Below are 27118 nucleotides of genomic sequence, written 5' to 3'. Positions count from 1 at the left end.
CCTCACGGAATACCTGGGGGTGTCTTCTTTCCGAAATGGGGTCACATGTGGGGTATTTATACTTGCCCTGTCATTCTAGGGGCCCTAAAGCGTGAGAAGAAGTCTGGAATATAAATGTCTAAAAAATTTTACGCATTTGGAATCCGTGAGGGGTATGGTGAGTTCATGTGAGATTTTATTTTTTGACACAAGTTAGTGGAATATGAGACTTTGTAAGAAAAAAAAAAAAAAAATTCCGCTAACTTGGGCCAAAAAATATCTGAATGGAGCCTTACAGAGGGGTGATCAATGACAGGGGGGTGATCAATGACAGGGGGGTGATCAGGGAGTCTATATGGGGTGATAACCACAGTCATTGATCACGCCCGTGTAAGGCTTCATTCAGACGTCCGGATGCGTTTTGCGGATCCGATCCATCTATCAGTGCATCCGTAAAAATTCATGCGGACATCTGAATGGAGCTTTACAGGGGGGTAATCAATGACAGGGGGGTAATCAGGGAGTCTATATGGGGTGATCACCACAGTCATTGATCACGCCCCTGTAAGGCTTCATTCAGACGTCCGGATGCGTTTTTGCGGATCCGATCCATCTATCAGTGCATCCGTAAAAATCATGCGGACATCTGAATGGAGCTTTACAGGGGGGTAATCAATGACAGGGGGTAATCAATGACAGGGGAGGTAATCAATGACAGGGGGGTGATCAGGGAGTCTATATGGGGTGATCACCACAGTCATTGATCATGCCCCTGTAAGGCTTCATTCAGACGTCCGGATGCGTTTTGCGGATCCGATCCATGTATCAGTGCATCCGTAAAAAATCATGCGGACATCTGAATGGAGCTTTACAGGGGGGTGTCAGGGAGTCTATATGGGGTGATCACCACAGTCATTGATCATGCCCCTGTAAGGCTTCATTCAGACGTCCGGATGCGTTTTGCGGATCCGATCCATCTATCAGTGCATCCGTAAAAATCATGCGGACATCTGAATGGAGCTTTACAGGGGGGTATCAATGACAGGGGGGTAATCAATGACAGGGGGGTGATCAGGGAGTCTATATGGGGTGATCACCACAGTCATTGATCACGCCCCTGTAAGGCTTCATTCAGACGTCCGGATGCGTTTTGCGGATCGATCCATCTATCAGTGGATCCGTAAAAATCATGCGGACGTCTGAATGGAGCTTACAGGGGTTGATCAATGAAAGGGGGGTAATCAATGACAGGGGGGTGATCAGGGAGTCTATATGGGGTGATCAGGGGTGATTAGGGGTGATCAGGGGCTAATAAGGGGTTAATAAGTGACGGGGGGGGTGTCGTGTAGTGTAGTGGTGCTTGGTGCTACTTTACTGAGCTACCTGTGTCCTCTGGTGGTCGATCCAAACAAAGGGGACCACCAGAGGACCAGGTAGCAGGTATATTAGACGCTGTTATCAAAACAGCGTCTAATATACCTGTTAGGGGTTAAAAAAAACACATCTCCAGCCTGCCAGCGAATGATCGCCGCTGGAAGGCTGGAGATCAACTCTCTTACCTTCCGTTCCTGTGAGCGCGCGCGCCTGTGTGCGCGCGTTCACAGGAAGTCTCGCGTCTCGCGAGATGACGCGTATATGCGTGACTGTGCGCAGCGCTGCCACCTCCGGAACGCGATCCTGCGTTAGGCGGTCCGGAGGTGGTTAAAAAGCTGAGGTCCTTATTCATTATTATAAATAGAGATTTGGGTCAGATTTGATTCTATAACTTTGGTCTGAATCAAAAGGGCCCCAATTGCCGTAATAAGTTGTATATGAAACTCTGTGTCCTAGAACTCCATTCCAACCCCTTTCAAGATTTTTAACGTTAAGACTAGATATGAGTGAATCCAATCAGATGAAGTGAATTCGATCCGAATTTCAGGAAAAATTTGATTCGCATGAATGCGAATTTCCTCGTACTTCGTGGTAACGAATCACAATGTTTCCTAAAATGGCGGGCAACAATGGCAGCAAAAACGTGTGAAAGCATGGGAAGGCGGGCTGACCATAATGCCATGCATGCAAGTGCAGGTAAAGGTAGGGAGGAATCATTTCACAGCTTCTTGGTGCAAGGAGAGACGTCTGAAGTCGACTAGGGACAGTGCTAGAAAACCTCAGTGTGAAAAACAAACAAAAAAAAACGTTTAATGTGCAGGGAAACATTATTTGGGGATCCAAATAGCCATATATACAGCATTCCAGCAATTTGTTCTTGTTATTGGGGTGGCAAGTGCTATGTTGAAAAAAACGTTAGTGGCCTATATCTGTGAAAAAGAAAAAATATATACGCATTTCACTTCTGCAGTTATTTGTGGTGAAAGTGTTCAGTGTCCAATTTCAGTACAAGAGGAAAAAAATATAGTACTTCTTTGTGGTGAAAGAGTTTAGTGGCCTACTTCAGTACACAAAGGAAAAAATATATACGCATTTCACTTCTGCTGTTATATGTGGTGAAGCGTTTATTGGCCTAATTCAGTAACAAAATGAAAAATATATTCTCTGTTCACTTCTGCAGATATATATGTGTTGAAAGCGTTTATTGGCCTGGTGCATTTATTTGAGCATTTATTTGTGGTGAAAGACTTTTGTGGCCTATTTCAGTACAAAAAGGAAAAATATATACACATTTCACTTCTGCAGTTATATGTGGTGAAAGCGTTCAGTAGCCTATTTCAGTACAGAAAGAAAAATATATACGCACTTCACTGGTGCATTTACTTCTGCTAAAAGTGTTTACTGGGCTATTTCAGTACAGAAAGAAAAATGTATTCTCAGTTCACTTCTGCAGTATATGTGTGTGAAAGCGTTTAGTGGCCTATTTTTGTTCATAAAGAAAAAATAAATGCACTTCACTGATGCACTTATTTGTGGCAATAGCGTTTGGTGGCCTATTCAGTACAGAAAGAAAAATATATATGCACTTCACTGGTGCATTTATTTGTGGTGTAAGACTTTAGTGGCCTATTTCAGTACAAAAAGGAAAAATATATACGCATTTCACTTCTGCAGTTATATGTGGTGAAAGCGTTCAGTGTCCTATTTCAGTACAAAAAGGAAAAACATATACGCACTTTACCGGTGAATTTATTTCAGCTAAAAGCGTTTAGTGCCCTATTTCAGTACAAAAAGAAAAATATATTCTCTGTTCACTTCTGCAGTTATGTGTTGAAAGTGTTTATTGGTCTATTTCAGTACAGAAAGTAAAATATATACGCACTTCACTAGTGCATTTATTTCTGCTAAAAGCATTTAGTGGGCTATTTCAGTACAGAAAGAAAAATATATATGCACTTGACTGGTGCATTTATTTGTGGTGGAAGAGTTTAGTGGCCTATTTCAGTACAAAATAAAAAATATATACGCAGTTCACTTCTGCAGTTATTATTATTTCAGTACAAAAACAAAATATATTCAGCGTTCCCTTTTGCAGTTATATGTGGTAAAACCTTTAGTGACGTATTTCAGTACAAAAACAAATATATTCAGCATTCCCTTTTGCAGTTATATGTGGTAAAACCTTTAGTGTCATATTTCGGTAGAAAAAATAAATATATTTAGTGTTCAGCGCTGCAGTAATATTTGTGATAAAGCCTTTAGTTGCATATTTCAGTAGAAAACAAAAAATGTATTCTTATAAAAATGTATCTTTATTAAGGAGGGGTCCACCATTTTGAGCGATTAGTGTGGGATGAATCCCAAAAGTTTTGTATTTGGGAAATTTGTAGTGAATTCAATCCATGCTGAATTGATTCACTCATCTCTAATTATAAATGGAAATTTGTTTAAACAAGGGTGTGTGAGTTTATTAATCTGAGAGACCTAGGGTGCAACAAGGAACTCTTTGCCTACAGGCCCCTATAAAAGGCATCAGAAGAATTGGGAGAATTGGGATATACATCACATCACCTTTCACTGAAATAAGGCTGACTTACTTTACTAGACAGATCCATGGAGAACCTCTCTAAATGTCTCTGCCCAACAATGCATTTTACTCTGGAGAAAAGCTAATGTATCCCTTTGAGATGGCTGTAAAATGTTATGGAGAATAGTGAATTCATAGAATTCTTTCATCTACCACACTAAAAAGATTGAATATAATTTAATTTAATATAACTTAAATATACAATTTAGATCTCAGAGTTTTTAGGAAATATTATTGGAAAGGTTTACAATCTTTATTGACTGTAAATTGTAATCGTGGTATTGTGACATGTATCTGATGAGCCCTGATAATGATAATGTACTATGAGATGCATTTCAATTGCTGGGCATGATTTGGTAGCACATGATCACATTTTAGTAAAATAATTCACATAAAAGGTTTCCATTTTTTTTAATTTATTTTGGTTATTTTTTATAGGTCATTTAATTAGAAAAGATTAAAAAAATCAAAAATGTTTAAAGGGAACCTGTCATAATTTTTTTGCTGAGCTCACTGAGGGCACCATAAATTAGTGACCGAAATGCTGATTTCAGCGGTGTGTCACTCATGAGCTAAAAGTAAGTGGTTGCCGAGAACCAGCATCATAATCATTGCAGCCCAGGCCTTGGAAAGAGTCAAATCTACCTGAGAAGAGTCCTGGTTATTCATAATTTCCTGCTCTCCAGCCCATCTGCTGATTGGCAGTTCTCTCCTAGACAGAAAGGGAGAAAACTAGGTAGAAGACTGTCAATCATCAGCAGGTGGGCAAGGAGAGCAGGAGATTATGAATAACCATGACTCTTCTCAGGTGGCCGTGACTCTTTTCCAGGCCCAGTCTGCAATGATTGTGATGTTGGTTCTCGGCAACCACTTACTTTTAACTTTTAAATGACAGACCAATGAAATCAACTCACTTGTCTCTACTTTACTCTGCCATTAGTATGAGCAGCATAAAGTTGATGACAGGTTCCATTAAAATTATTTTCATGAAAAAATATTTGGTTTATATGTAAAATGTAAATAAATGTAAAAAAAAACAGAATGCAATGATATGAAATTCTCATAGGCCCCATATTTTATTCAACAACAGATCATAGAACATTTTGAAAGTGAGATGTTTTACCATTCTATGAAAAAAATGAACTCATTTAGAACTTGAAGACAACGTATCTCAAAAAAGTTGGGACAGGACCATGTCTACTATTATGTAGTATCCTCTTCTTTTAACAACAGTCTGTAAAGCCTGGAAGTAAGGAGACTAATTGTTGGAGTTTTGGGAGAGGAATGTTGTCCCTTTCTTGTCTGATGTAGGATTCTAGCTGCTAAATAGTCTGGGTCTTCATGAGACGACAAATGTTTCTGTTGGTGAAAGATCTGGACTGCAAGCACACCAGCACACCAGCTCATCTCTTCTTCACCTCTTCTTATGTGAAGCTATGCTGTTGTGATGGATACAGTATGTGGTTCAGTATGTGATCTTGCTAAAATATGCAAGGTCTTCCCTGAAAGAGACATTGTCTGGATGGACAGATATGTTCTTCTAAAACATCTGTCTACTGTTCAGCATTGATAGTGCCTTTCTAAATGTGTAAGCTGCCCACGCCATAGGCCCTAATGCAAGCCCACACAACAGAGATGAAGGCTTTTGAAACTATGCGCTGATAACAAGCTGGATGGTTCCTCTCCTCTTGAGTCCGCAGGACACAGCTTCCATGGTATGAAAAAAATTCAAATTTTGATCTAATCTGACCACAGAACAGTTTTCCATTTTGCCTCAGTCAACCTTAAATCTTAAATCTCTTTGGCCCAGAGAAGATCATGTTGAAAATATATCATCTTCTTTGCATGATACAGCTTTAACTTGCATTTTGTGGATTGCACAACAAACTGTGTTCGCAGACAATGATTTCTGATGTGTTCCTGAGCCCATGCAGTGATTTCCAGTACAGGAATCATGGCCTGCTTGTTAATGCAGTGCCAGCTGTGGACCCATAGATCACGAGCATCCAATATTGACCGTTGGCCTTGTCCTTTATGCACATGGGTTTCTCCAGATTCTTTTGATGATAGTATAAAACTGTAGATGGTGGGATATTCAAAGTCTTCACAATTTTATGTTGAGGAAATTTTTCTGAAATTGTTCCACATTTTTAGACATAGGATTTTGCAGATTGGGTACAAAAAGAGACTGTTAGAGAGTCTCTCAGAAGCAAAGATGGGCAGAGGTTCACCAGTGATATGATTGCAAATTGCTAGTCCAACTGTTCTTTGTTAATACCCTCTTACTTTCCCAGCCTTTTGTTGTCCTTGTCCCAACTTTTCTGAGATGTGTGCTGCCAATCAAGATTTAAATGAGTTAATTGCTTTTCATGAAATGGTTTAAAATGTCTTCCTTCCAGCATCTGATATGTGTTCTATGATGTATTGTGATAAAAATATGGCTCTACGAGATTTTCTACTCATTGCATTCTGTTTTTAATTACATTTTGCACATCGGTGTCCCAACTTTTTTTTGTAATTGGGGTTGTAAGATTTAAGGCACAGGGGTTACCCCTAAAAAAATGTATTGCTATACACTGCGTGCAGAATTATTAGGCAAATGAGTATTTTGACCACATCATCCTCTTTATGCATGTTGTCTTACTCCAAGCTGTATAGGCTCGAAAGCCTACTACCAATTAAGCATATTAGGTGATGTGCATCTCTGTAATGAGAAGGGGTGTGGTCTAATGACATCAACACCCCTATATTAGGTGTGCATAATTATTAGGCAACTTCATTTCCTTTGGCAAAATGGGTCAAAAGAAGGACTTGACAGGCTCAGAAAAGTCTAAATAGTGAGATATCTTGCAGAGGATGCGCACTCTTAAAATTGCAAAGCTTCTGAAGCGTGATCATCGAACAATGAAGCGTTTCATTCAAAATAGTCAACAGGGTCGCAAGAAGCGTGTGGAAAAACCAATAGGCGCAAAATAACTGCCCATGAACTGAGAAAAGTCAAGCGTGCAGCTGCCAAGATGCCACTTGCCACACAGTTTGGCCATATTTCAGAGCTGCAACATCACTGGAGTGCCCAAAAGCACAAGGTGTGCAATACTCAGAGACATGGCCAAGGTAAGAAAGGCTGAAAACGACAACCACCACTGAACAAGACACACAAGCTGAAACGTCAAGACTGGGCCAAGAAATATCTCAAGACTGATTTTTCTAAGGTTTTATGGACTGATGAAATGAGAGTGAGTCTTGATGGGCCAGATGTGGGGGGGTTGGGCGGGGCGGGTTGGGTGGGGGTGGGTGGGGGGGGGGTGGGGGAGGGGGGGGGGGGGGGGGGGGGGGGGGTGGGGGGGGGGGGGGGGGGGGGGGGGGGGGTGGGGGGGGGGGGGGGGGGGGGGGGGGGGTGGGGGGGGGGGGGGGGGGGGGGGGGGGTGGGGGGGGGGGGGGGGGGGGTGGGGGGGGGGGGGGGGGGGGGGGGGGGGGGGGGGGGGGGGGGGGGGGGGGGGGGGGGGGGGGGGGGGGGGGGGGTGGGGGGGGGGGGGGGGGGGGGGGGGGGTGGGGGGGGGGGGGGGGGGGGGGGGGGAGGGGGGGGGGGGGGGGGGGGGGGGGGGGGGGGTGGGGGGGGGGGGGTGGGGGGGGGGGGGGGGGGGGGGGGGGGGGGGGGGGGGGGGGGGGGGGGGGGGGGGGGGGGGGGGGGGGGGTGGGGGGGGGGGGGGGGGGGGGGGGGGGGGGGGGGGTGGGGGGGGGGGGGGGGGGGGGGGGGGGGGGGGGGGGGGGGGGTGGGGGGGGGGGGGGGTGGGGGGGGGGGGGGGGGGGGGGTGGGGGTGGTGGGGGTGGGGGGGGGGGTGGTGGATTGGTAAAGGGTAGAGAGCTCCAGTCCGACTCAGACGCCAGCAAGGGGGTGGAGTACTGGTTTGGGCTGGTATCATCAAAGATGAGCTTGTGGGGCCTTTTCGGGTTGAGGATGGAGTCAAGCTCAACTCCCAGTCCTACTGCCAGTTTCTGGAAGACACCTTCTTCAAGCAGTGGTACAGGAAGAAGTCTGCATCCTTCAAGAAAAACATGATTTTCATGCAGGACAATGCTCCACACACACGCATCCAAGTACTCCACAGCGTGGCTGGCAAGAAAGGGTATAAAAGAAGAAAATCTAATGACATGGCCTCCTTGTTCACCTGATCTGAACCCCATTGAGAACTGTGGTCCATCATCAAATGTGAGATTACAAGGAGGGAAAACAGTACACACCTCTCTGAACAGTGTATGGGAGGCTGTGGTTGCTGCTGCACCGCAATGTTGATGTGTGAACAGATCATAAACACTGACAGAATCCCATGGATGGCAGGCTTTTGAGTGTCCTTGCAAAGAAAGGTGGCTATATTGGTCACTGATTTGTTTTTGTTTTGGTTTTTGAATGTCAGAAATGTATATTTGTGAATGTTGAGACTGTTATATTGGTTTCACTGGTAAAAATAAAAATGGAAATGGGTCTTATATTTGTTTTTTTGTTAAGTTGACTAATTAATTATTGCACGGTAATAGTCACTTGCAACACACAGATATCCCCCTAAAATAGCTAAAACTAAAAACAAACTAAAAAGTACTTCCAAAAATATTCAGCTTTGATATTAATGAGTTTTTTGGGTTCATTGAGAATATGGTTGTTGTTCAATAATAAAATTAATCCTAAAAATACAACTTGCCTAATAATTCTGCACTCCCTGTATATCACCTATCCACAGTTTGATCACTTTCTATATTAGCCCCACAGAAGTTAATGGAGTGGTGGACTGACGCGTCAAGAGGGGACTCAGGGACACTTGTTTTAAGGACTGCTGAGGGTCACAACAGTCAGACTACAGGCCATACTTTTCATTGGTTAACCCCTTTGATGCATTCAGCAAAATTGTATCAGCAAATTATCAGATATTGAGGAAATATAACAATCAAAGAAGGACATATCATAGAACATAATACAGACAGCATCTCTTTTACTGATGATTTAACTGCATTATTGAATTATACTCAGCTCTGTTCTCACAGCAAGGAAGAGAAAAAAATGAATTGCATTTAAGAAAGAACTTGCTATTGATCCTCACGTAAGACACATCATGACTTGCATCTGAAATGATTTTCACCACCCAACCATCGATAGATAATTTATGTGCAGTCACTGTCCCTGCCTTCCATTATTATCCATCCACATATACTGTAGGTCTATTAGGGTACATTGCCTTCATCATTATGTCTGCTGATAAAGACATCGGAGTCTCTGTAAACACTGTCTACATTACAGGCTAATGATGTTTTAGAACCTCAACCATTACTATCGAGCTAGCCATAAAACATTAGTGTTCATCGAAGAGAAGAAACCTACCAAGATCTACTGCTCAAGGAAGTTCTGTATAAAACCTACCTAAACAATCCTCCCCTTCCAGGTTAACTAAAGGAATACCGAGTAAGGCATCGCTACTATAAAAAAGTCTAATAATGTACATTTAAAGGGGTATTCTGGTAAAGTAACGTAATTTTTGAAAAACTGCATTAAGGCTCAGTAATCGCCAGCACACTAACACTCCCTTTGTTTTACAAGACATTTAGCTAGAGAATTTATGGCAACACACTGAGCAAATGATTCTGTTTTTTTTAACTTACACTTCAATAGAGGATGGATGTCATTGTATTGACATACGTTCTGTCTGAAATCCGTTTTTATGCCAGGTTTGAAAATGCTGCTTTTAGGCAGATTGGCCTGGGTATACCTGACGTATAGCGATTCCTGACAAATTAATTTGTAGCAAATCTAATTTCTTGTCGAACTTTGGCGAAGCTGTCAAATCAAAATATTAAAAACTTTTCTAAAAACACTAGCTACACCTTTAGCAGTTTATCTCTCTCTCTCATCATATCCATTAAGACAAAATTCAGATTAGTTAGAATCAGAACTTTTGAAAAATTTGGAGAACTGATTTGCTCATATCTGTGCAGCAGCTCACAAGACTCAGCAGTGCCATAAAGCACCAATACTCTGCAACTTCAGTTGCTATATAGAAAAGTAGCTCTTTCTGATGCTAAATGGTCCGTAAGTAGTGTTTATCGGTTTCCCCAACCAGGGTTAGGTTATTAGCACTAAATATTCTTTCTTCCAGCCTATGCTGGACATGGCTGGACACTGAGTAGGAACAGATAAAATCAGGGAAGAACAATTGTTTTTCCATTCTAATTCCCAGCCCATCATCTGTCTTGTAAAGATGACGGTGCGCAGTGCCCCGACATCTCTCCCTAGTGATCAATTATCTGTATCTGAGCTCGTCTCACCTCGAATCACCTGTCAAACACAAAACAAAGCACATTTATATAGACTTTTAGGCCTCTTTCACACTACCGTATGGCTATTTCAGTGTTTTGCGGTCTGTTTTTCACGGATCCGTCGTTCTGTTTTTTTGCTTCCGTTGGGTTTCCGTTTCCGTTTCGTTTTTCCGTTCCGTTTTTCCGTATGGCATATACAGTATACAGTAATTACATAGAAAAAATTGGGCTGGGCATAACATTTTCAATAGATGGTTCCGCAAAAACGGAACGGATACGGAAGACATACGGATGCATTTCTGTATGTGTTCCGTTTTTTTGCGGACCCATTGACTTAAATGGAGCCACGGAATGTGATTTGCAAGCAATAATAGGACATGTTCTATCTTTCAACGGAACGGAGAAATGGAAATACGGAAACGGAATGCATACGGAGTACATTCCTTTTTTTTTTGCGGAACCATTGAAATTAATGGTTCCAAATACGGACCGTATACGGAACGCAAAAAACAGCCCGCAAAACGGAAAAAAAACGGTAGTGTGAAAGAGGCCTTATTGTGAGCTCCAAAAGTAGAGGGACATTCATTTGGCTCATTAGTAAATATAGTAAGCAGGGGACTAGGGCAGTAGAAACTGCTGCCATTGTCTATAAATTAACTCTTTAAAAGGAATATGTAAATGGAAAATTTTATATGAAAAATTCTAGTGATGCTATTTTTAATTTCCCATAAAAAAAATCCTAAAATCCTGCAATTTTCACCCTGGTCACCAAACATAATAATACTTTGATACCTCCTGTTTTGTGGATGATAATTCTCATCTCTTTATCATTACAGGCAGGAGTACAATGACCGATAATAACACAGGGCACATCATTTGTAGTGGTAATGGACGCAGCTTGTATGCTCCCTCTCCTTTCAAAATGACCTCTGCACAGGTCACAGTGAATGCTCGGAATACAATGCTCAAATAAAAGTCAATGAGCATCTCTTTATTGTGTTTATGTTCCAAGGTGGATGCTCAGGTAAGATGGCTGCCCCCAAAATCCTGCACTGGAAATACAATAAAAAATAGAAAAAAGAAGTATGTTTCCAGATTTAGTTTTAAATAGTTAAAAGGTATATAGTAGAAACATTCCCATTAAAATAAGGGCCTTTTGACCCTTGTCCAGAATTAAAAAAATATATGCATCCTTGATTATTTTTGCGGTTGGATCTTGTTGTGTTTTTTGTCGTGATTCCTATTTTTTCTATTATCAGTAAATGTTATATAAGCTCTGTGGAACATATACAGTAACTAATATTCCAGCTCTTACTGTACTTGGGGCAGCTGCAGAGCTACATTTTTTAACTGCTTGTCTGTGCACATGAGAAGCAGAATTCATTTGTAGATACGTTGCACATTGTTTGATTTCAGAACACCCACCGGCCCTTTTCAGACACTCATAAAAAATTTGCACATATTAGAAAAAGTGGTGTTGGTGATGGGTCATCGTGAATATGATGTGTGTCCTGAACACCAGTCTTTTCAATGGAATTATGCCATAAAACTAACATATTTGCCATTTGCATTTATCATTGTACCTCATTGTACTGAGTGGTTTTTTTTTAACAAAATTGAGTGGTAAGTTGGTAACATGATTAAAAAAATTTTGGTTCATGTCCAAGTTTTAACAAGAAAAACAAAACTGCATCAAGATTAGAGATGAGCGAATTTTCAAGATTCTGTTAGTTTCGGATTCACAGAATTTTTCAAAAAGTTCAGTTCGGGTCTGAATCTATTCGTTCTGAACCAAAGTTGCTACAATTGCACTGGAAATTGGTATATAACCCCCTCCAGTCCTCTAAAACACAGATTTTTTTATGAAAAGCTTTTATTTAATTTCTATTTTCTCATTTTTTCATTTTCTCTCCCCGTCCCCGTCTGATACAGCGTCAGGTGTAACTGTACCTACTTTTACTCTTGCCGCCGCAAACTGCCGTTATTGCTTGGTCGCAACTGACTTCAATTACCTCTTGCCTGGTGGTGACAGAACACTATTGATTCTTTTTTGCGCTGGGTGCTATTTTACAAGATTCGTCCGAATCGAACCAGAAAAGATTCGAGTTCGATTTGGTGCCTAAAAAAATGGAAATTCGGAACGATTTGCTCATCTCTAATCAAGACCAGATGAGTTTCTAGAACAAACAGCATTTAGCAAAATTTTTGTTTTGTTTTATGTTGCTTTTCTTTTTTTTGTGAGAGAAATTACAAGAATGTTGCAACCGACAGGAAAATTTATCAAGCCCTGAATTGCTGAATTCTGTCTGCAGAAAGTAGTAAAATAGGGCATTAAGGCTTTTTTGGTCTTTCTTTTTTTGCAAAAATGTAGAGATATTTTGTGTTTCAAGTTGTGAAAGTGATGTGAGAAAGGGGGAATGATTAGCCGGTTGAGCTTGATTTAAAGAGTCTTTCACACAGTTTCATTCAACCGCTTTTTAGTGAAATGTATTTAGCTGTGCAGCTGAAACAGGGAATAATGTACATGAAAAAAAGCATTAGGGAAGCCCCAAACATAACTGTTTTTTCACAGTTCTGATTGTACAAAAAAGCTCGCCATTATGCAAACTTTTTTGAAAACTCAGATTTATCAATTTGTAACTTTTTTGGAATGTCATAAAACGTGTCGCAATCTTACTCCAGTAAAGGGGTGGCGTACAAAGAGTAGAGACGCCTCAAGACAGAAGTGTTAGACTTAAAGGGATTCTGTCACCAAGTTTTGGGCTATAGAGATACGGACATGCACGGCTAGATCGCCGCTAGCATGTCCGCAATATATCTGTCCTATAGGGCTGTGTGCTTTTAATTTCTTTAAAAAAGGATTTTATAGATATGTAAATTAGTCTTGTATGTGTCCAAGGGGCTGTACTAACCTTCCTGGAGCCCAGCCGTGCCCAGCCCGCCCACCTGTGAAGGAGCCCAGCCCGGCCTATGTCCTCCGAATCTCCTCCTTTCATTAACTATAGATTGCCGTAATCTCGCGATGCGCGAGCTCGCGCATGCGCAGTTCTTTCCCTGAGGCTGATGCCAGCACAGGGAAAGAACACTATACGGCACTGCACATGCGCAAGCTCGCGGCAATTATAGTTGATGAAAGGAGGAGATTCGGAGGACATAGGCGGTGTGGGGCTCCTTCACAGGCAGGCGTGGCTGGGCTCCAGGAAGGTTAGTATAGTCCTTGGACACATACAAGACTAATTTACATATCTATAAAATCCTTTTTTTAAAGAAATTAAAAGCACACAGCGCTATAGGGACAGATATATTGCGGACATGCTAGCGGCGATCTAGACATGCATGTCCGCAGTTCTATAGCCCAAAACTTGGTGACAGAATCCCTTTAAGCATGCTCTGATGTTATCAAACATTGTGTAACATGTGGTACATTGCTGCAAATTACAGCAACACAGATTCAGGGAAAACTGAGTTTTTTTTTTACCTGTGTAAATCTTGCATTATAGGAAACACATTATAATATGTCTGCAGCAGAAAAAATATATGCGGACATTTATACCATGTCTAAGTTGCCGGGTTTCTCCCAATAGGATAGCATGGAGTAAAGTTTCCAAAGCAGATTTTTCTGTAAAACAAAATGCACATAATTTTCTTCTCACTTCAGCAAGTGGTATTTATCATGTAGAGGAAGTAATTCAAGCCACTTACTAATGATTGTTATTATCCATATTGCTTCCTTTGTTTGCCTGGATTCATTTTTCCACCACATTATACACTGCTCCTATTCCATGGTAACAGACCACCCTGCAACTCCATCAGCGGTGGTCGTGCTTGCACAATATAGGAAAAGCATCAGCCTCTCTAGTGGCTGGGGCATGCTTGCACACACAAGCTAGTGCTTTTCGTATAGTGTGAGTATGACCACACCTGATAGATTACAGAGTGGTCGCAACCACTGGAAACGAGCAGTGTATAATATGATTGAAAATGAAATCAGACAGGAAAGTAGGCAATATGGACAATCACAGTACATTAGTAAGTGCCTTGTATTAACTCCCTCTACATTATAAATGCTATTTGCTGAAGTGAGACAACCCCTTTAAGATATTCTGCAACAACACAAGAAGCCAACAAAATGTGCAGCATTCAGATGCAAAGTGTGAATGACATTTCATAAGTTTTCATTCCGTACCATAGGAAACCTGGTCTTCGGAATATTCCATGCTGCAAAAGTTTGTAAACCTAATTTAAAACTAAAAAGGGGAGATATATCCATAGTTACCAACTTCTGGTGGTGGAGTAGTGGGGAAAAAGACAATGGTGAAGCAACATTGCTGACACACATACTATTAAAGTACTTGTAGAGCTGCTTTCAGAAAGATGTGGATCCAGGAGATTTGCCAATTCTTTTGGGAGTCCAGAGGTCTTCTGGGAGCTTCCCACACATTAAACGTATGGTGCAAATGAAAAGTGGGAACCCAATCAAGTTGCTGATTTCATTTTCCAAAGGGACTGAAAAATGAAAGGTGCAACCTGATTGGATGTTCCAGTTTTGATACAATTTCCCTACAGAGTCCACAGGTTTCCAGCATTCTTGTAGAATATGTTAATACAAGATCAAGACCTGGAAGCAGAGCTCTAGTTTCTTCTTGGTCTCTGCAGAAGAAAAAAATAAAACTTTCTGTATAATAAATTGCTGACAATAACACTTGTTCTTCCAGACCGAAAATATCTCCTTCAAAGGGGCTAATGGGATCATCAATTAATCTAAGTGGAATTAATTGCATATTGTTGCGAGTGATTTAGAGACACTGAATTCACGTGCCTCACATACACACCAAGACACTTGAAGAGCATATTCATTCCTCTGAAGATGCACACTACATCAAAGCTCATTATAAACTCCTAGCAATAAATATCCTAAAAAAGCTGAATATTCCTCAGTCACCCATCATTAGCCAGCCTGATTAAATGTGTTCATAATGAACCTCTTAATTGTGGAAAAAAACATTCTAAAATGTATTAAGATGAGGGAGCTTGTCAAGTCATGAATGACACTGAGGTCCAGGTAAAGTAAGATCTGATGTTACCTACTGAATCAATATCAGGTTCGAGAGCAATTATAGACGGAATCAATAGTCTGATCAATTCTACAGCTCAAAAGTCTCAATTTTACTTTTTTCATTACTTGTGCGCTTGACTGTATTACAGATCTGTACAAACCTTCAGTTGTCCAAAGTGGTAAAATGCACCTATAGAAGTCTATGGGGTCCATACATATAGTATATAATTCTGTATCTGGAGGCATACAGAGGTTTATTTGTGTTGCTTTTATAAATTGTGCCATGCGCCATCAAATGGAAAGCATTGCTTCTAGGGGAAAATAACCAATAATGGTGCCATATGGAGACACCAAAAGGACTGTCTTCTGCTCTGTAACATAGAGCCATTGAAACTCTGTGTGCTGCTGTACTGGCTCCAGTAACTTAGGGTTCGTTCACATGTCTGCTAAAGGTAATCTGATAGGCTGATACCGTATTCGGCATAACTTGATACCACCACACATTTACTATAATATGATTCAACAGCTTTCCAGCATAAATTCTGGCTTTTGTGTGAACATATACTGCAGCATGCAAAGTGTGGCATGCTCCATCAAATGGTAAGCATTGCTTCTAGGGGAGAAGAACCAATAATGGGGCCATATAGAGACACCAAAAGTTGTGGCTTCAGTTCTGTAACATAGAGCCATTGAAACTCTCAGGCTGTTCCTGCAGAGGATCAAACCACCGGAGTTACCGTATCCCTCATAGCTGGATACAGCCACACACTGCCCGATCTCCTTTGACTGTGATGGGATCCGATGGCTTTCCAGCATAAACATCAGCTTTGGTCTTGACAAATACCACTGTAGGCAATGGTATTTGTCCATCCAAAAGCCAGCATTTATGTTTGAAAGCCGACAGATCCCTGTCGGATCCCATTATAGTGGGGGATCTGGCAGTGCCTGGCTATGTTGGATACAGCAACTCCAATAGTCTGTTCCTCTGCCAGAAGAGACTACCGGATTACCTTTAGAAGAGATGTGAACATAGCCTAAGACAACTTTTCACGTTGCAGTATTTTTGGCAGTATTTTGCATCAGTAATTTTAAGTCAAAACCAGGAACGTATACAGAGTCATGTACTAACGTTCTATGTCAGCTTTTTGGCATAGATTTCAAACCATAAAACACTTTTACACTGATGAGCTAAGTAGAGTTTCCAACAAAAAACACTACTGCAATACTGTCCTCTATGAACAAGTATCTGAGGAGGTTGGTGAATGTTGTAACTGGAATGATATTTTTGACAGGTGATCGGTCAATATACTTTTTTTTTTTAGGTCAAAATTTATGAAAGAATAAAACATTGAATTAATGATTATCTTTAGACTGGTGGGACACCATTATGATATGAATAGATTTTTGTACCCATATTTTATAGCTATTCATTTGAACCATAAAGCCTACAGTTGGGCTAGGATCTCCAGCCACAATATGGTCACAAAAAGACAATCATGTAATACTTAGTGACATAGGTAGAAATAAGCATGCATATGTATTACCTTTTGTATAACATGGCTTTTTGACATGGCCATCAGTGGACTTTGGCCTTCTTTCCTCCCCTGAGAGGTGTCTCATAGTATGTTCATCACAAGCTCTCATTAAATCTCTCCTTTCAGCTTCCATGGCCATCTTGTCCCTCATTGCTTTTGCTCTCTCGCTCTCCAGGGCTATGGCTTTTTCTAGCAGTGTCAGATTACCTTTTGTCATATCAAAGACTTCTTCTGACCTGTCTGAGGTGATGGAGGTAGTATCATCATCTCTTTCAAAGCAATCATCCTCTTTTGCACAGCTAGAAAAAGTTCTTGATCTGGGGCTCAACTGTTCTTCAAGTCTCATTAAGTTCATCATGTCTGAATAATTCCTGTCTGGTATTCGATCACAATAGTCTTCATCCATCCTAGGTATTTTCATACCCGTACATTGTTGCTGACTTCTCTCCGAATTAGTTTCACTAAGTTTTCGTGCAAGGTCAAAACATTGGTTACGTAAGCATTCCAAACTGCTCAAGCACACCTCCTCATCGCTCTCCTCCACCATTTTCTCGGCATGTCCATTATTCATCGGCTTTCCTAACGTCAAATAGTTCATATTCCTCGTATCTTCCTGGGAGGAATTGTCAATGTAATTCCTATCATTGAGGTTATCAGAAAGTACAACGCCATGTCCTTGTGCCAACAGTTTGAGGGAATCCACTGTTTCCCTAACAACATCACTGTCCAAGTCTAAACTGAGCTCCATTTTCCGTCCCACGTTCTCGTTCTTGTCACTGTCGTCTTCCAAGCTGTTAGATGTATTGCTGTTCATTTCAGATTCTGTCCTGGCTCTGTACGCAGCATCCTCGGCTATTTTGCCAAGATTCAACAAAGACTTGGCTACCAGTTCATCATAATTATCGTATTCATCATTGTTATTATCATCCTTTTCCGTGTCGTGCATTATTCGAGAGCTGTGACAATCCATTGAGTGATGGTCTAAAAAGTGAAAAGAGAAAAATAGCTAGAAGGGCTGAGTGACATTTTTGGTTAATTTAAGCCTTCATGACGTAAAAGACAGCATGATGAATGCTGTGATTACATTTGGTATAAAGAGACAAGATTTTGTGGAATATCTGCTCAGATTTCAATAGACCATTAGAGTGCATAATAAAAAGTTTGATATTTGTAGCCTGTGTTTTAAATAGTTGCATTTGGATACACAGATGTACAGTAGTAGACCTTTAGAGGGCATCTGTCAGCAGATATGTACCTATGATACTGGCTGACCTGTTACATGTGCACTTGGCAGCTAAAGGAATCTGTGTTGGTCCCATGTTCATATATGCCTGCATTGCTGAGAAAAATTATGTTTTAATATATGTAAATGAGCCTCTAGTAGCAATGGGGGCTTTGCCATTGCACCTAGAGGCTCTGTTCTCAATGCATCTGCCACGCCTTCTGCACTTTGATTAATAGGGCTAGGCATGATTAAAATTTCACTTCACCAACACTGAAGAACGTTCAGGTGGCACTACACCCACATAGATCGCTGGTCCAGTAATTTAGACAAGGTCCTCTGTGTATGCCGGGTATATACTATGCAAAATGACGGTGGTGCCTGCTTTAGCCAAGTTACAATATAATCAGATCCAACACGAAGAAGTAAAGAAATCAGCGGCACTCACCACTTGCAGGATGTCATCATTCCGTTATTTATTGCGATTTGCAAGACATGCATAAGAGCATCACAGGGCTGAGGCGGACAAACCTTTACTTAGAACAAAAACCGCCTAAGCGGTGTAAGGCATTGTGCTTCTTCCGGCTACCTGTGTGACGCAGACAGGTGTGCCGGCCTATTTAAGGAGGAGCGTGAGATTAACCCCATGAGGGGTGTGTAGTTCTCAAACGCAAAAGGGCATCACCTGTGTGATTGTTACAATGAAAATCATCCACAGCAATCAAGTAAAATCTCAGATAAATACACTAAGATCATTTCGATCATTAAGACCTAGGGGTCCCATGGCATCCGTGCAAATTATCCATCGCGCTTCTTTTTGTAATAAGAGGCGATACCTGTCACCTCCTTGTGTCATGAATGGGATCACCTCAACTCCAGCAAAGCCCAGGCATTTTTTTTATCTCCCCCGTGTTTCTGCCATACATGGTCTATAAGACGGGGGCAGCCTTTCCTTGTTCTGATGGAGTTGAGGTGCTCACGGAACCTTTTATAAAAAGCTCTGCACTCACATTTAACCACATATACAACGTATGCGGTTTTGCATGTGCAGAATTGTCTCATTCTGTGTGATACACTCCCTATAGAGAGGACCTTGTCCCGGAGGATGTATCCACAGAAGGAGCAATTGCCGCATCAATGGTTTCCTGAGGGGTTTTTCACGCCTAGCCACTGACTTGGGTTCTGTTCACACACACTTCATGCGGCTACTAACTAAATGATCTCTCAGGGTATGTGTTTTTCGAAAAGCAATAAGGTTTTTTTTTTATCCGTGAATTCACCTAGACTGCTCTCATTCTTTAACAGATCCCAATTATTGTGTATAATTTTTTTGATTGAGTCAGCCATGGGGCTATACAAACACGAATCGGTTATCTTCCTCAAGTTTTTTATTTTGATGTAGTAATTCCTTCTGTGTGTTTTTATCTGCCTTGATAAACGCTTCATCCAGCATTCTCAAAGGATATTCCCTCTTCAGTAGACGATTTTTTAACTCAGTAGCCTGTCTTACATACCCATCTCTATTGCTGTTGATGTGCCTTAATCGTGTGAATTGTCCATATGGTATGGCCTCCTTCACACTACGTGGACAATTAAGAGAGTTGCTGCAAAAATACATTAGTATTGGCTTCCTTGCTGGCACTAGTATTGATAAATTGCTACCAACATATCCCAAAAAGCCGTCATAGTATTTTTTGCCAAAGGTACATAAGTCACCCACCCGACCCCCCGGCTGCCCCATTGTGGCGGGGATCGGGTCGGTGACTGAACCTTTGTCGAAGTACCTTGATTGGCTCCTGAGACCAGCCCTGAAAAAATCAGTTATTTATTTGAAAGACACCAAGGACTTCCTTTTGGCACTGGAGGATTTTCAGTGGCAGAATGATTGGAACTTGGTGTCATTGGATGTAGAAAGCTTATATACTCGCATTCCCCAGCGAGCGGGAGTAGGGGCTGTCGTGGATATGCTTAGGTCCACAGATAAGGATGAAACCTATGTCCAATTTGTTGAGGAAGCATTATTATTTGTATTGAGCAACAATACTTTCAGGTTTGGACAACAGTGGTATCGGCAGGTACACGGCATGGCGATGGGGATGCCAGTGTCGTGTACCTTTGCCAATATATACCTCAATAACTTTGAAAGTAGATATGTGTTTAGTACAAATAATCCCTTTCTGACCAATATACAGATGTTTTTGCGCTACGTGGATGATGTCTTCATGGTGTGGAGGGGAACTCGTGCTTTGTGTGAAGAATTCGTTTCCTATCTAAATCGCGAGAATGACATGAACATGCGTTTCACCCTAAATTTTGGGGGGGAAACTTTGGAGTTTCTTGATGTCTGTGTCATTATACGCGATGGGGAAATTGTAACAGAGGGGTTTCGTAAACCCACTGCTTCTAATTCCCTTCTACACCATGGAAGCTTTCATCCACATAGTGAGAAGGAGGCCATACCATATGGACAATTCACACGATGAAGGCGCATCAACAGCAATAGAGATGGGTATGTAAGACAGGCTACTGAGTTAAAAAATCGTCTACTGAAGAGGGAATATCCTTTGAGAATGCTGGATGAAGCGTTTATCAGGGCAGATAAAAACACACAGAAGGAATTACTACATCAAAGTAAGAAACTTGAGGAAGATAACCGATTCGTGTTTGTATTTAAGTATAGCCCCATGGATGACTCAATCAAAAAAATTATCCACGATAATTGGGATCTGTTAAAGAATGAGAGTAGTCTAGGTAAATTCACGGATAAAGAAAAACTTTTTGCTTTTCGAAAAACACATACCCAGAGAGATCATTTAGTTAGTAGCCGCATGAAGTGTGAACAGAACCCAAGTCAGTGGCTAGGCGTGAAAAAACCCTCAGGAAACCATCTATGCGGCAATTGCTCCTTCTGTGGATACATCCTCCGGGGTAAGGTCCTCTCTATAGGGAGTGTATCACACAGAATTAGACAATTCTGCACATGCAAAACCGCATACGTTGTATATGTGGTTAAATGTGAGTGCGGAGCTTTTTATATAGGTAAGACAATTAGGCCCATGTTAGAAAGGTTCCGTGAGCACCTAAACTCCATCAGAACAAGGAAAGGCTGCCCCCGTCTTATAGACCATGTATGGCAGAAACACGGGGGAGATAAAAAATGCCTGGGCTTTGCTGGAGTTGAGGTGATCCCATTCATGACACAAGGAGGTGACAGGTATCGCCTCTTATTACAAAAAGAAGCGCGATGGATAATTTGCACGGATGCCATGGGACCCCTAGGTCTTAATGATCGAAATGATCTTAGTGTATTTATCTGAGATTTTACTTGATTGCTGTGGATGATTTTCATTGTAACACGCACACAGGTGATGCCCTTTTGCGTTTGAGAACTACACACCCCTCATGGGGTTAATCTCACGCTCCTCCTTAAATAGGCCGGCACACCTGTCTGCATCACACAGGTAGCCGGAAGAAGCACAATCGTGCGAAACGGCCGTCGCTGCCTTACACCTCTTAGGCGGTTTTTGTTCTAAGTAAAGGTTTGTCCGCCTCAGCCCTGTGATGCTCTTATGCATGTTTTGCAAATCGCAATAAATAACGGAATGATGACATCCTGCAAGTGGTGACGCTGATTTCTTTACTTCTTCGTGTTGGATCTGATTAAAATTTCACTGCCTGGCCCTGTCAATCAAAGTGCAGAGGGTGCCGTACTTGCAAGGGGAACTGAGCTGGTGGTCACAAGGTCCATTCTGTATGCCGCCCCATGAGAGTCTGTTGAATAACTCTGGTACATATACTTACAGTGATTGTCGGTCCATGTGAATATACTGTATTTCTAATTCCCTGTCTGCAGCACTCAGCGGAGGCCTGCTACTGTAGTGAATGCATTGTTTAGCCTACAGGAATAATGCTCATGACCCCGACTTCTGTAGTAGAGCTACTGCACCTCTATATTACATTGTAAAGACTCATTATTGTCTCCAAAGTGTTGTCAGAAAGTTCAGCCGCTGCCGCTGCCCCCATCCTGAGTACACCGCTTCATGGTTCTCATGGAAACACAGCCGTACAGTACAGATAATAGCTGAATGGCAGACACCCGACTGTATCATCGCCTGGGTGGAATACTCACATTTACACAAATTGCTTTGTGAATCACAAAAGAAAATCCAATAACATTGTCCTATTGTGTCTGTATGGATGAAAACGGTCTCCTATTTACTAGTTATAACGGGGAAGAAAAAAGTCAAATGTTACAAAATATCTATCTATCTATCTATCTATCTATCTATCTATCTATCTATCTATCTATCTACCTATCTATCTATCATGATCTCTCTCATTATCTATCTATCTATCTATCTATCTATCTATCTATCTGCCTATCTATCTATCTATCTATCTATCTATCTATCTATCTATTATCTATCTATCTGTATGTCTATCTATCTATCTATCTATCTATCTATTTATCTCCTATCTATCTATCTATCTATCTATCTATCATTATCTATCTATCTATCTATCTATCTATCTATCTATCTATCTATCTCGTATCTATCTATCTATCTATCTATCTATCTATCTATCAACACAGATAGAGCAGCAGCACAGTCAGACTGTGTGAATAGGGTGCAATTCCTCAGGGAAGGCAGGCTTCTCCTCCACTGTAAAATACGTCCAAAGAATGAGGCAGCACTCCAAATTCTCGTGAGGGGGTGATGACCCAATTTATTTCCCAGGCAACGTTTCAGCCTACTCAATGAGGCCTTTGTCAAGCGACAAAGGCTTCATTGAGTAGGCTGAAACGTTGCCTGGGAAATAAATTGGGTCATCACCCCCTCACGAGAATTTGGAGTGCTGCCTCGTTCTTTGGACGCATCTATTTATCTATCTATCTATCTATCTATCTTACATTATCTCTCTCATTATCTATCTATCTATCTATCTATCTATCTATCTATCTATCTATCTCCTATCTATTACCTATCTGTCTAGCTATCTGTCTGTCTATCTATCTATCTATCTATCTATCTATCTATCTACCTGTCTATCTATCTATCTCTCATTATCTATCTATCTATCTATTGTAGGAAGGAACAAGGGGCCGTCATTGATGGTCGGTATTAGTGTTGAGCGAGCATGCTAGGCCGAACTGCTTTTCGGCTCGAGCATCGCTATGCTCGGCACATTGCAGTGCTCGGCCGAATACTGCGTGTGCTTGTGTACAATTTAATACAATGAAAGTCAATGGGAGACCCGAGCATCAAACCAGGCACCCCCTGCTCTGAAGAAGCAAACATTTTTTTGAAATTGATGGAAACCCCATCAAAATGGTTTGGAAACAGCATTAGGAGGATGGCTAGATGCGTCTTGGACTCCTATTATCTATGACACACAATAGACAACCACACAAAGGCTATATGCCAAAAACCAGGTATGTGGAAGCCAACAATCTATCCATGAGGCAGATAACAGTCAGCATACCTTACAGTGGCAGCCTTGCACACTATGAGACATTCCAAACGAGTTCTCATCTGACTGAGAGCCAGTAAGCTTCAAAGTTGCTTCACATCTATTGGATGGCTTGGGTGGACCTGTGCACCTAGATCAATATCATTAGGGTGACAAAAAGTTTTCTGATTGTCCTAACATAATATTCAATAACCTTTCTATATAGTTTTGTCATGTAAAAACTAATTTGCATAAACATGGGCATATGGGAAAGACATGCAAATGAGCAGAATATGCCTTGTTTTTCAGCTGAAAATCCATTTGCATAGAAAATGTGCGATCTACACTACTCATGAACAGCGCCATCTATTGGTTTCATAGTCTTATGACAAGACAAGACTATTAGACAATGAGTCTTATGACAAGACTATTAGACTATGGGTCTTATGACAAGACTATTAGTCTTGTCATAAGACTATGAAACCAATAGATGGCGCTGTTCATCTTGTTGGGGCGCTAGTAAGTGAGGCACCCTGCTTAACAGAGTCTTCACACCGTGTAGCACTCAGCCTTTTGCATGGAAAATTCCAGATAAAAATTTGCGATTAGAATATTCGCAATCTACACTACTCATGAACAGCGCCATCTATTGGATTCATAGTCTTGTCATAAGACTATGAAACCAATAGATAGCGCTGTTCATGAGTCATTACAAGCAGTACAATAGTCCTCAGATACACCCTAGCAAACTTAAATTACCGCAGATAAAGTGCTAGAAGATGTGTGAACGATAGCAGAAATCCGATATACACCTCAGTGTTAGCGCAGGCTATTATAGTGTGTGGACTCTGTTGAGCAGGGTGCCCCACTTACTAGCGCCCCAACAAGATGAACAGCACCATCTATTGGTTTCATAGTCTTATGACAAGACTAATAATCTTGTCATAAGACTATGAAACCAATAGATGGCGCTGTTCATGAGTAGTGTAGATCTTGGATTTTCCATACAAATGGTTTTTCAGCTGAAAAACAAGCCAGATTCTGCTCATTTGCATGTCTTTTCCATATGCCCATGTTTAAGCAAATTAGTTTTTACATGACAAAACTATATAGAAAGGGTATTGAATATTATGTTAGGACAATCATAAAACTTTTTGTCACCCAAATTATATTGATCTAGGTGCGCAGGTCCACCCAAGCCATCCAACAGATGTGAAGCGACTTTGAGGCTTACTGGCTCTCAGTCAGATGAGAGCTGGTTTGGAATGTGTCATAGTGCACAAAGCTTCCATTGTAAGGTATGCTGACTGTTATCTGTCTCATGGATAGATTGTTTGCTTCCACATACAGTACCTGGTTTTTGGCATATACCCTTTGTGTGGTTGTCTATTGTATGTAATAGATAATAGGAGTCCAATACGCATCCAGCCATCCTCTTAATGCTGTTTTCAAGCCATTTTGATGGGGTTTCCATCAATTTCTAACCTTTTTTGTTAACCAGACACCCTCTTCTCTTCCGAGCAGAGGGTGCCTGGGATTCTTCCATTGACTTCTATTGTGCTCGGGTGCTCGGTAGAGCACACGAGCATACCGATGTGTTTGGCACAGTCAACACTAGTCGGTATGTGTCACCAACGTTCTTGGCCTCGGTGAGGTAAGAGCCGATTTTTCTCAAGTGTCATTATTGCAGATTGCAGTCTGACACTTCAGCTGTTTAGTATGGCTGCAAAGCTGATCCGGGACGGCTTTTACTGGGAGTAGTCAAAAGTGCTGGGTGGGTGACTACTCCCCACATTCCAGGCCGAGTCTTGGCAGGCTTATAAAGCAGTCAGCACTATCAGGTGGGGTGAATCTACCTCCATCTGACAGTGAAGCTGTGGAGTCCTCTGTGCTGAAGGCTGAAGACTGCAAACAGGCGTGGTAGCTTGCCAGGTCACTTTTCAGCCGGGTGTGAACCGACACCTATGATTCCAGGTGAACATTGTTTTGTTTTCCTGTGTATGAACAAGCACCAAGACTGTTATGTTTTGCTGAGTATGAATAAAACACTGAAGTTTGATTTACAACCTGGTTCCTTGATACTATACTGTGTCCGCTAACCTGTCTACCAGAGCAAATCCCCACACTATCTATCTCCTATCTATCTATCTATCTATCTATCTATCTATCTATCTATCTATCTATCTATCTATCTATCTATCTCTCATTATCTCTCTCATTATCTATCTATCTCTCATTATCTCTCTCATTATCTATCTATCTATCTATCTATCTATCTATCTATCTATCTATCTATAATCTCTCTCCTATCTATCTATCTATCTATCTATCTATCTATCTATCTATCTATCTATCTATCTATCTCCTATCTATTATCTATCTATCTCCTATCTATTATCTATCTACCTATCTAATATCTATCTATCTATCTATCTTCTATTGATATATATTTTTAATAAATGTTGTGCGTCAGTCTGTCAGATATGGATATTAGTAAGGGCTTATTCAGATGTTCATATGTACAGGTCTGCATCTGCGGAACGGGTGCAGACCCATTTATTTAAATGGGGCCGCAGTAGATGTGGACAGCACACCGTGTGCTATCTGCATCCGTAGTTCTGTTCCATGGCCCCGCAAATAATATAGAGCATGTCCTATTCTTGTCCACAATTGTGGACAAGAATAGGCATTTCTATATAGCCTTAGCCCTGTGCATTCCGCAAAATGCGGAACGCACACAACTGGTATCCGTGTTTTGCAGATCTGCAATTTGCGGACCACAAAACACTTACAGCTGTCTGAATGAGCCCTAAAGGTTGGATGGGTAGTGTACATGACATGGCCTTATTGATAAGACTCCATCCGTTATGAAAGTATCACATCCCCCCATTGTATGAGAATGAAACATGTTCAATAATGCAATACAACATAAAAGCAAGGAAACATTTCTGTGCTATTGATCGTGGTCGTGTTTTATTCCTTGAAATCACATGTGGTTCGGTTAATAAAAAATATGTGTCTGTAATATTAATGGTTTTATTTATTTTATGAATTTATTCTTGGATCAGCACAAAAGACTCTTAGGTTGTTGGAGGGCTGGACTGTTTGTTCAGTGAAAGGAAAGCCCTAGCAAAAGCTCAGCATCGCCTAGATCAGGGGTGTACAACCTTTTTTGGCCACATAACATATCTCCCAAAGTGGTCATTAAAAGACCTCTGAAGATATTTATATATTTTTTTTCTTTTAGAGCTTTAATCCAGTGCTGTATGGAGCTGCAGTCAGAAACACAGCTGATCGCAAACTATGGCTCTGTTGGCTGCATGTGGTCTGCAGACCATGGGTTTGCCCCCTGACCTAGAGCCCCTTAGTTCCGGTGTAGGTTGCTGTACACATTGGATTCTCTTAGTGCCCACTATGTGAACCTTTTATGGCCATCATGTTAAATATTGGTGTAAATTGTAATTCAAAGGGGTTTATCTGGATCAGAAAACCCTTCATTTAATTACCAAAGAAAATCATTCTGACCTCCATCAATTAGCTGAAAAAGAGAGCACCTACAAAGACAGAGTTGTCCCATCAATCAAGGTTCTGGAGGACCAGGCATGAACATG

General features: G+C 41.3%; 1 protein-coding gene across 2 annotated transcripts in view; it reads right to left on the bottom strand.

The window, feature by feature from the left end:
• MYT1L (myelin transcription factor 1 like) overlaps positions 1-27118 on the bottom strand; it is a 246238-nt gene that overhangs the window by 116394 nt on the left and 102726 nt on the right. Inside the window, exons 5-6 of one of the 2 annotated variants that reach the window (XM_040430991.1) lie at positions 24816-24821; positions 16844-17815 (exon numbers count right to left, since the gene is read on the bottom strand). In XM_040430991.1, the coding sequence (XP_040286925.1) occupies positions 16844-17815; positions 24816-24821 (978 nt within the window). The remainder of the gene's footprint in view (positions 1-16843; positions 17816-24815; positions 24822-27118) is intronic. The other variant, XM_040430992.1, reaches the window with a different exon arrangement.

The sequence above is a fragment of the Bufo bufo genome, chromosome 4 (genome assembly GCF_905171765.1).
Source record: "Bufo bufo chromosome 4, aBufBuf1.1, whole genome shotgun sequence".
Classification (NCBI taxonomy): domain Eukaryota; kingdom Metazoa; phylum Chordata; class Amphibia; order Anura; family Bufonidae; genus Bufo; species Bufo bufo.
Note: the sequence above shows the minus strand (reverse complement) of the source record. Positions and strands in the feature narration are given on the sequence as shown.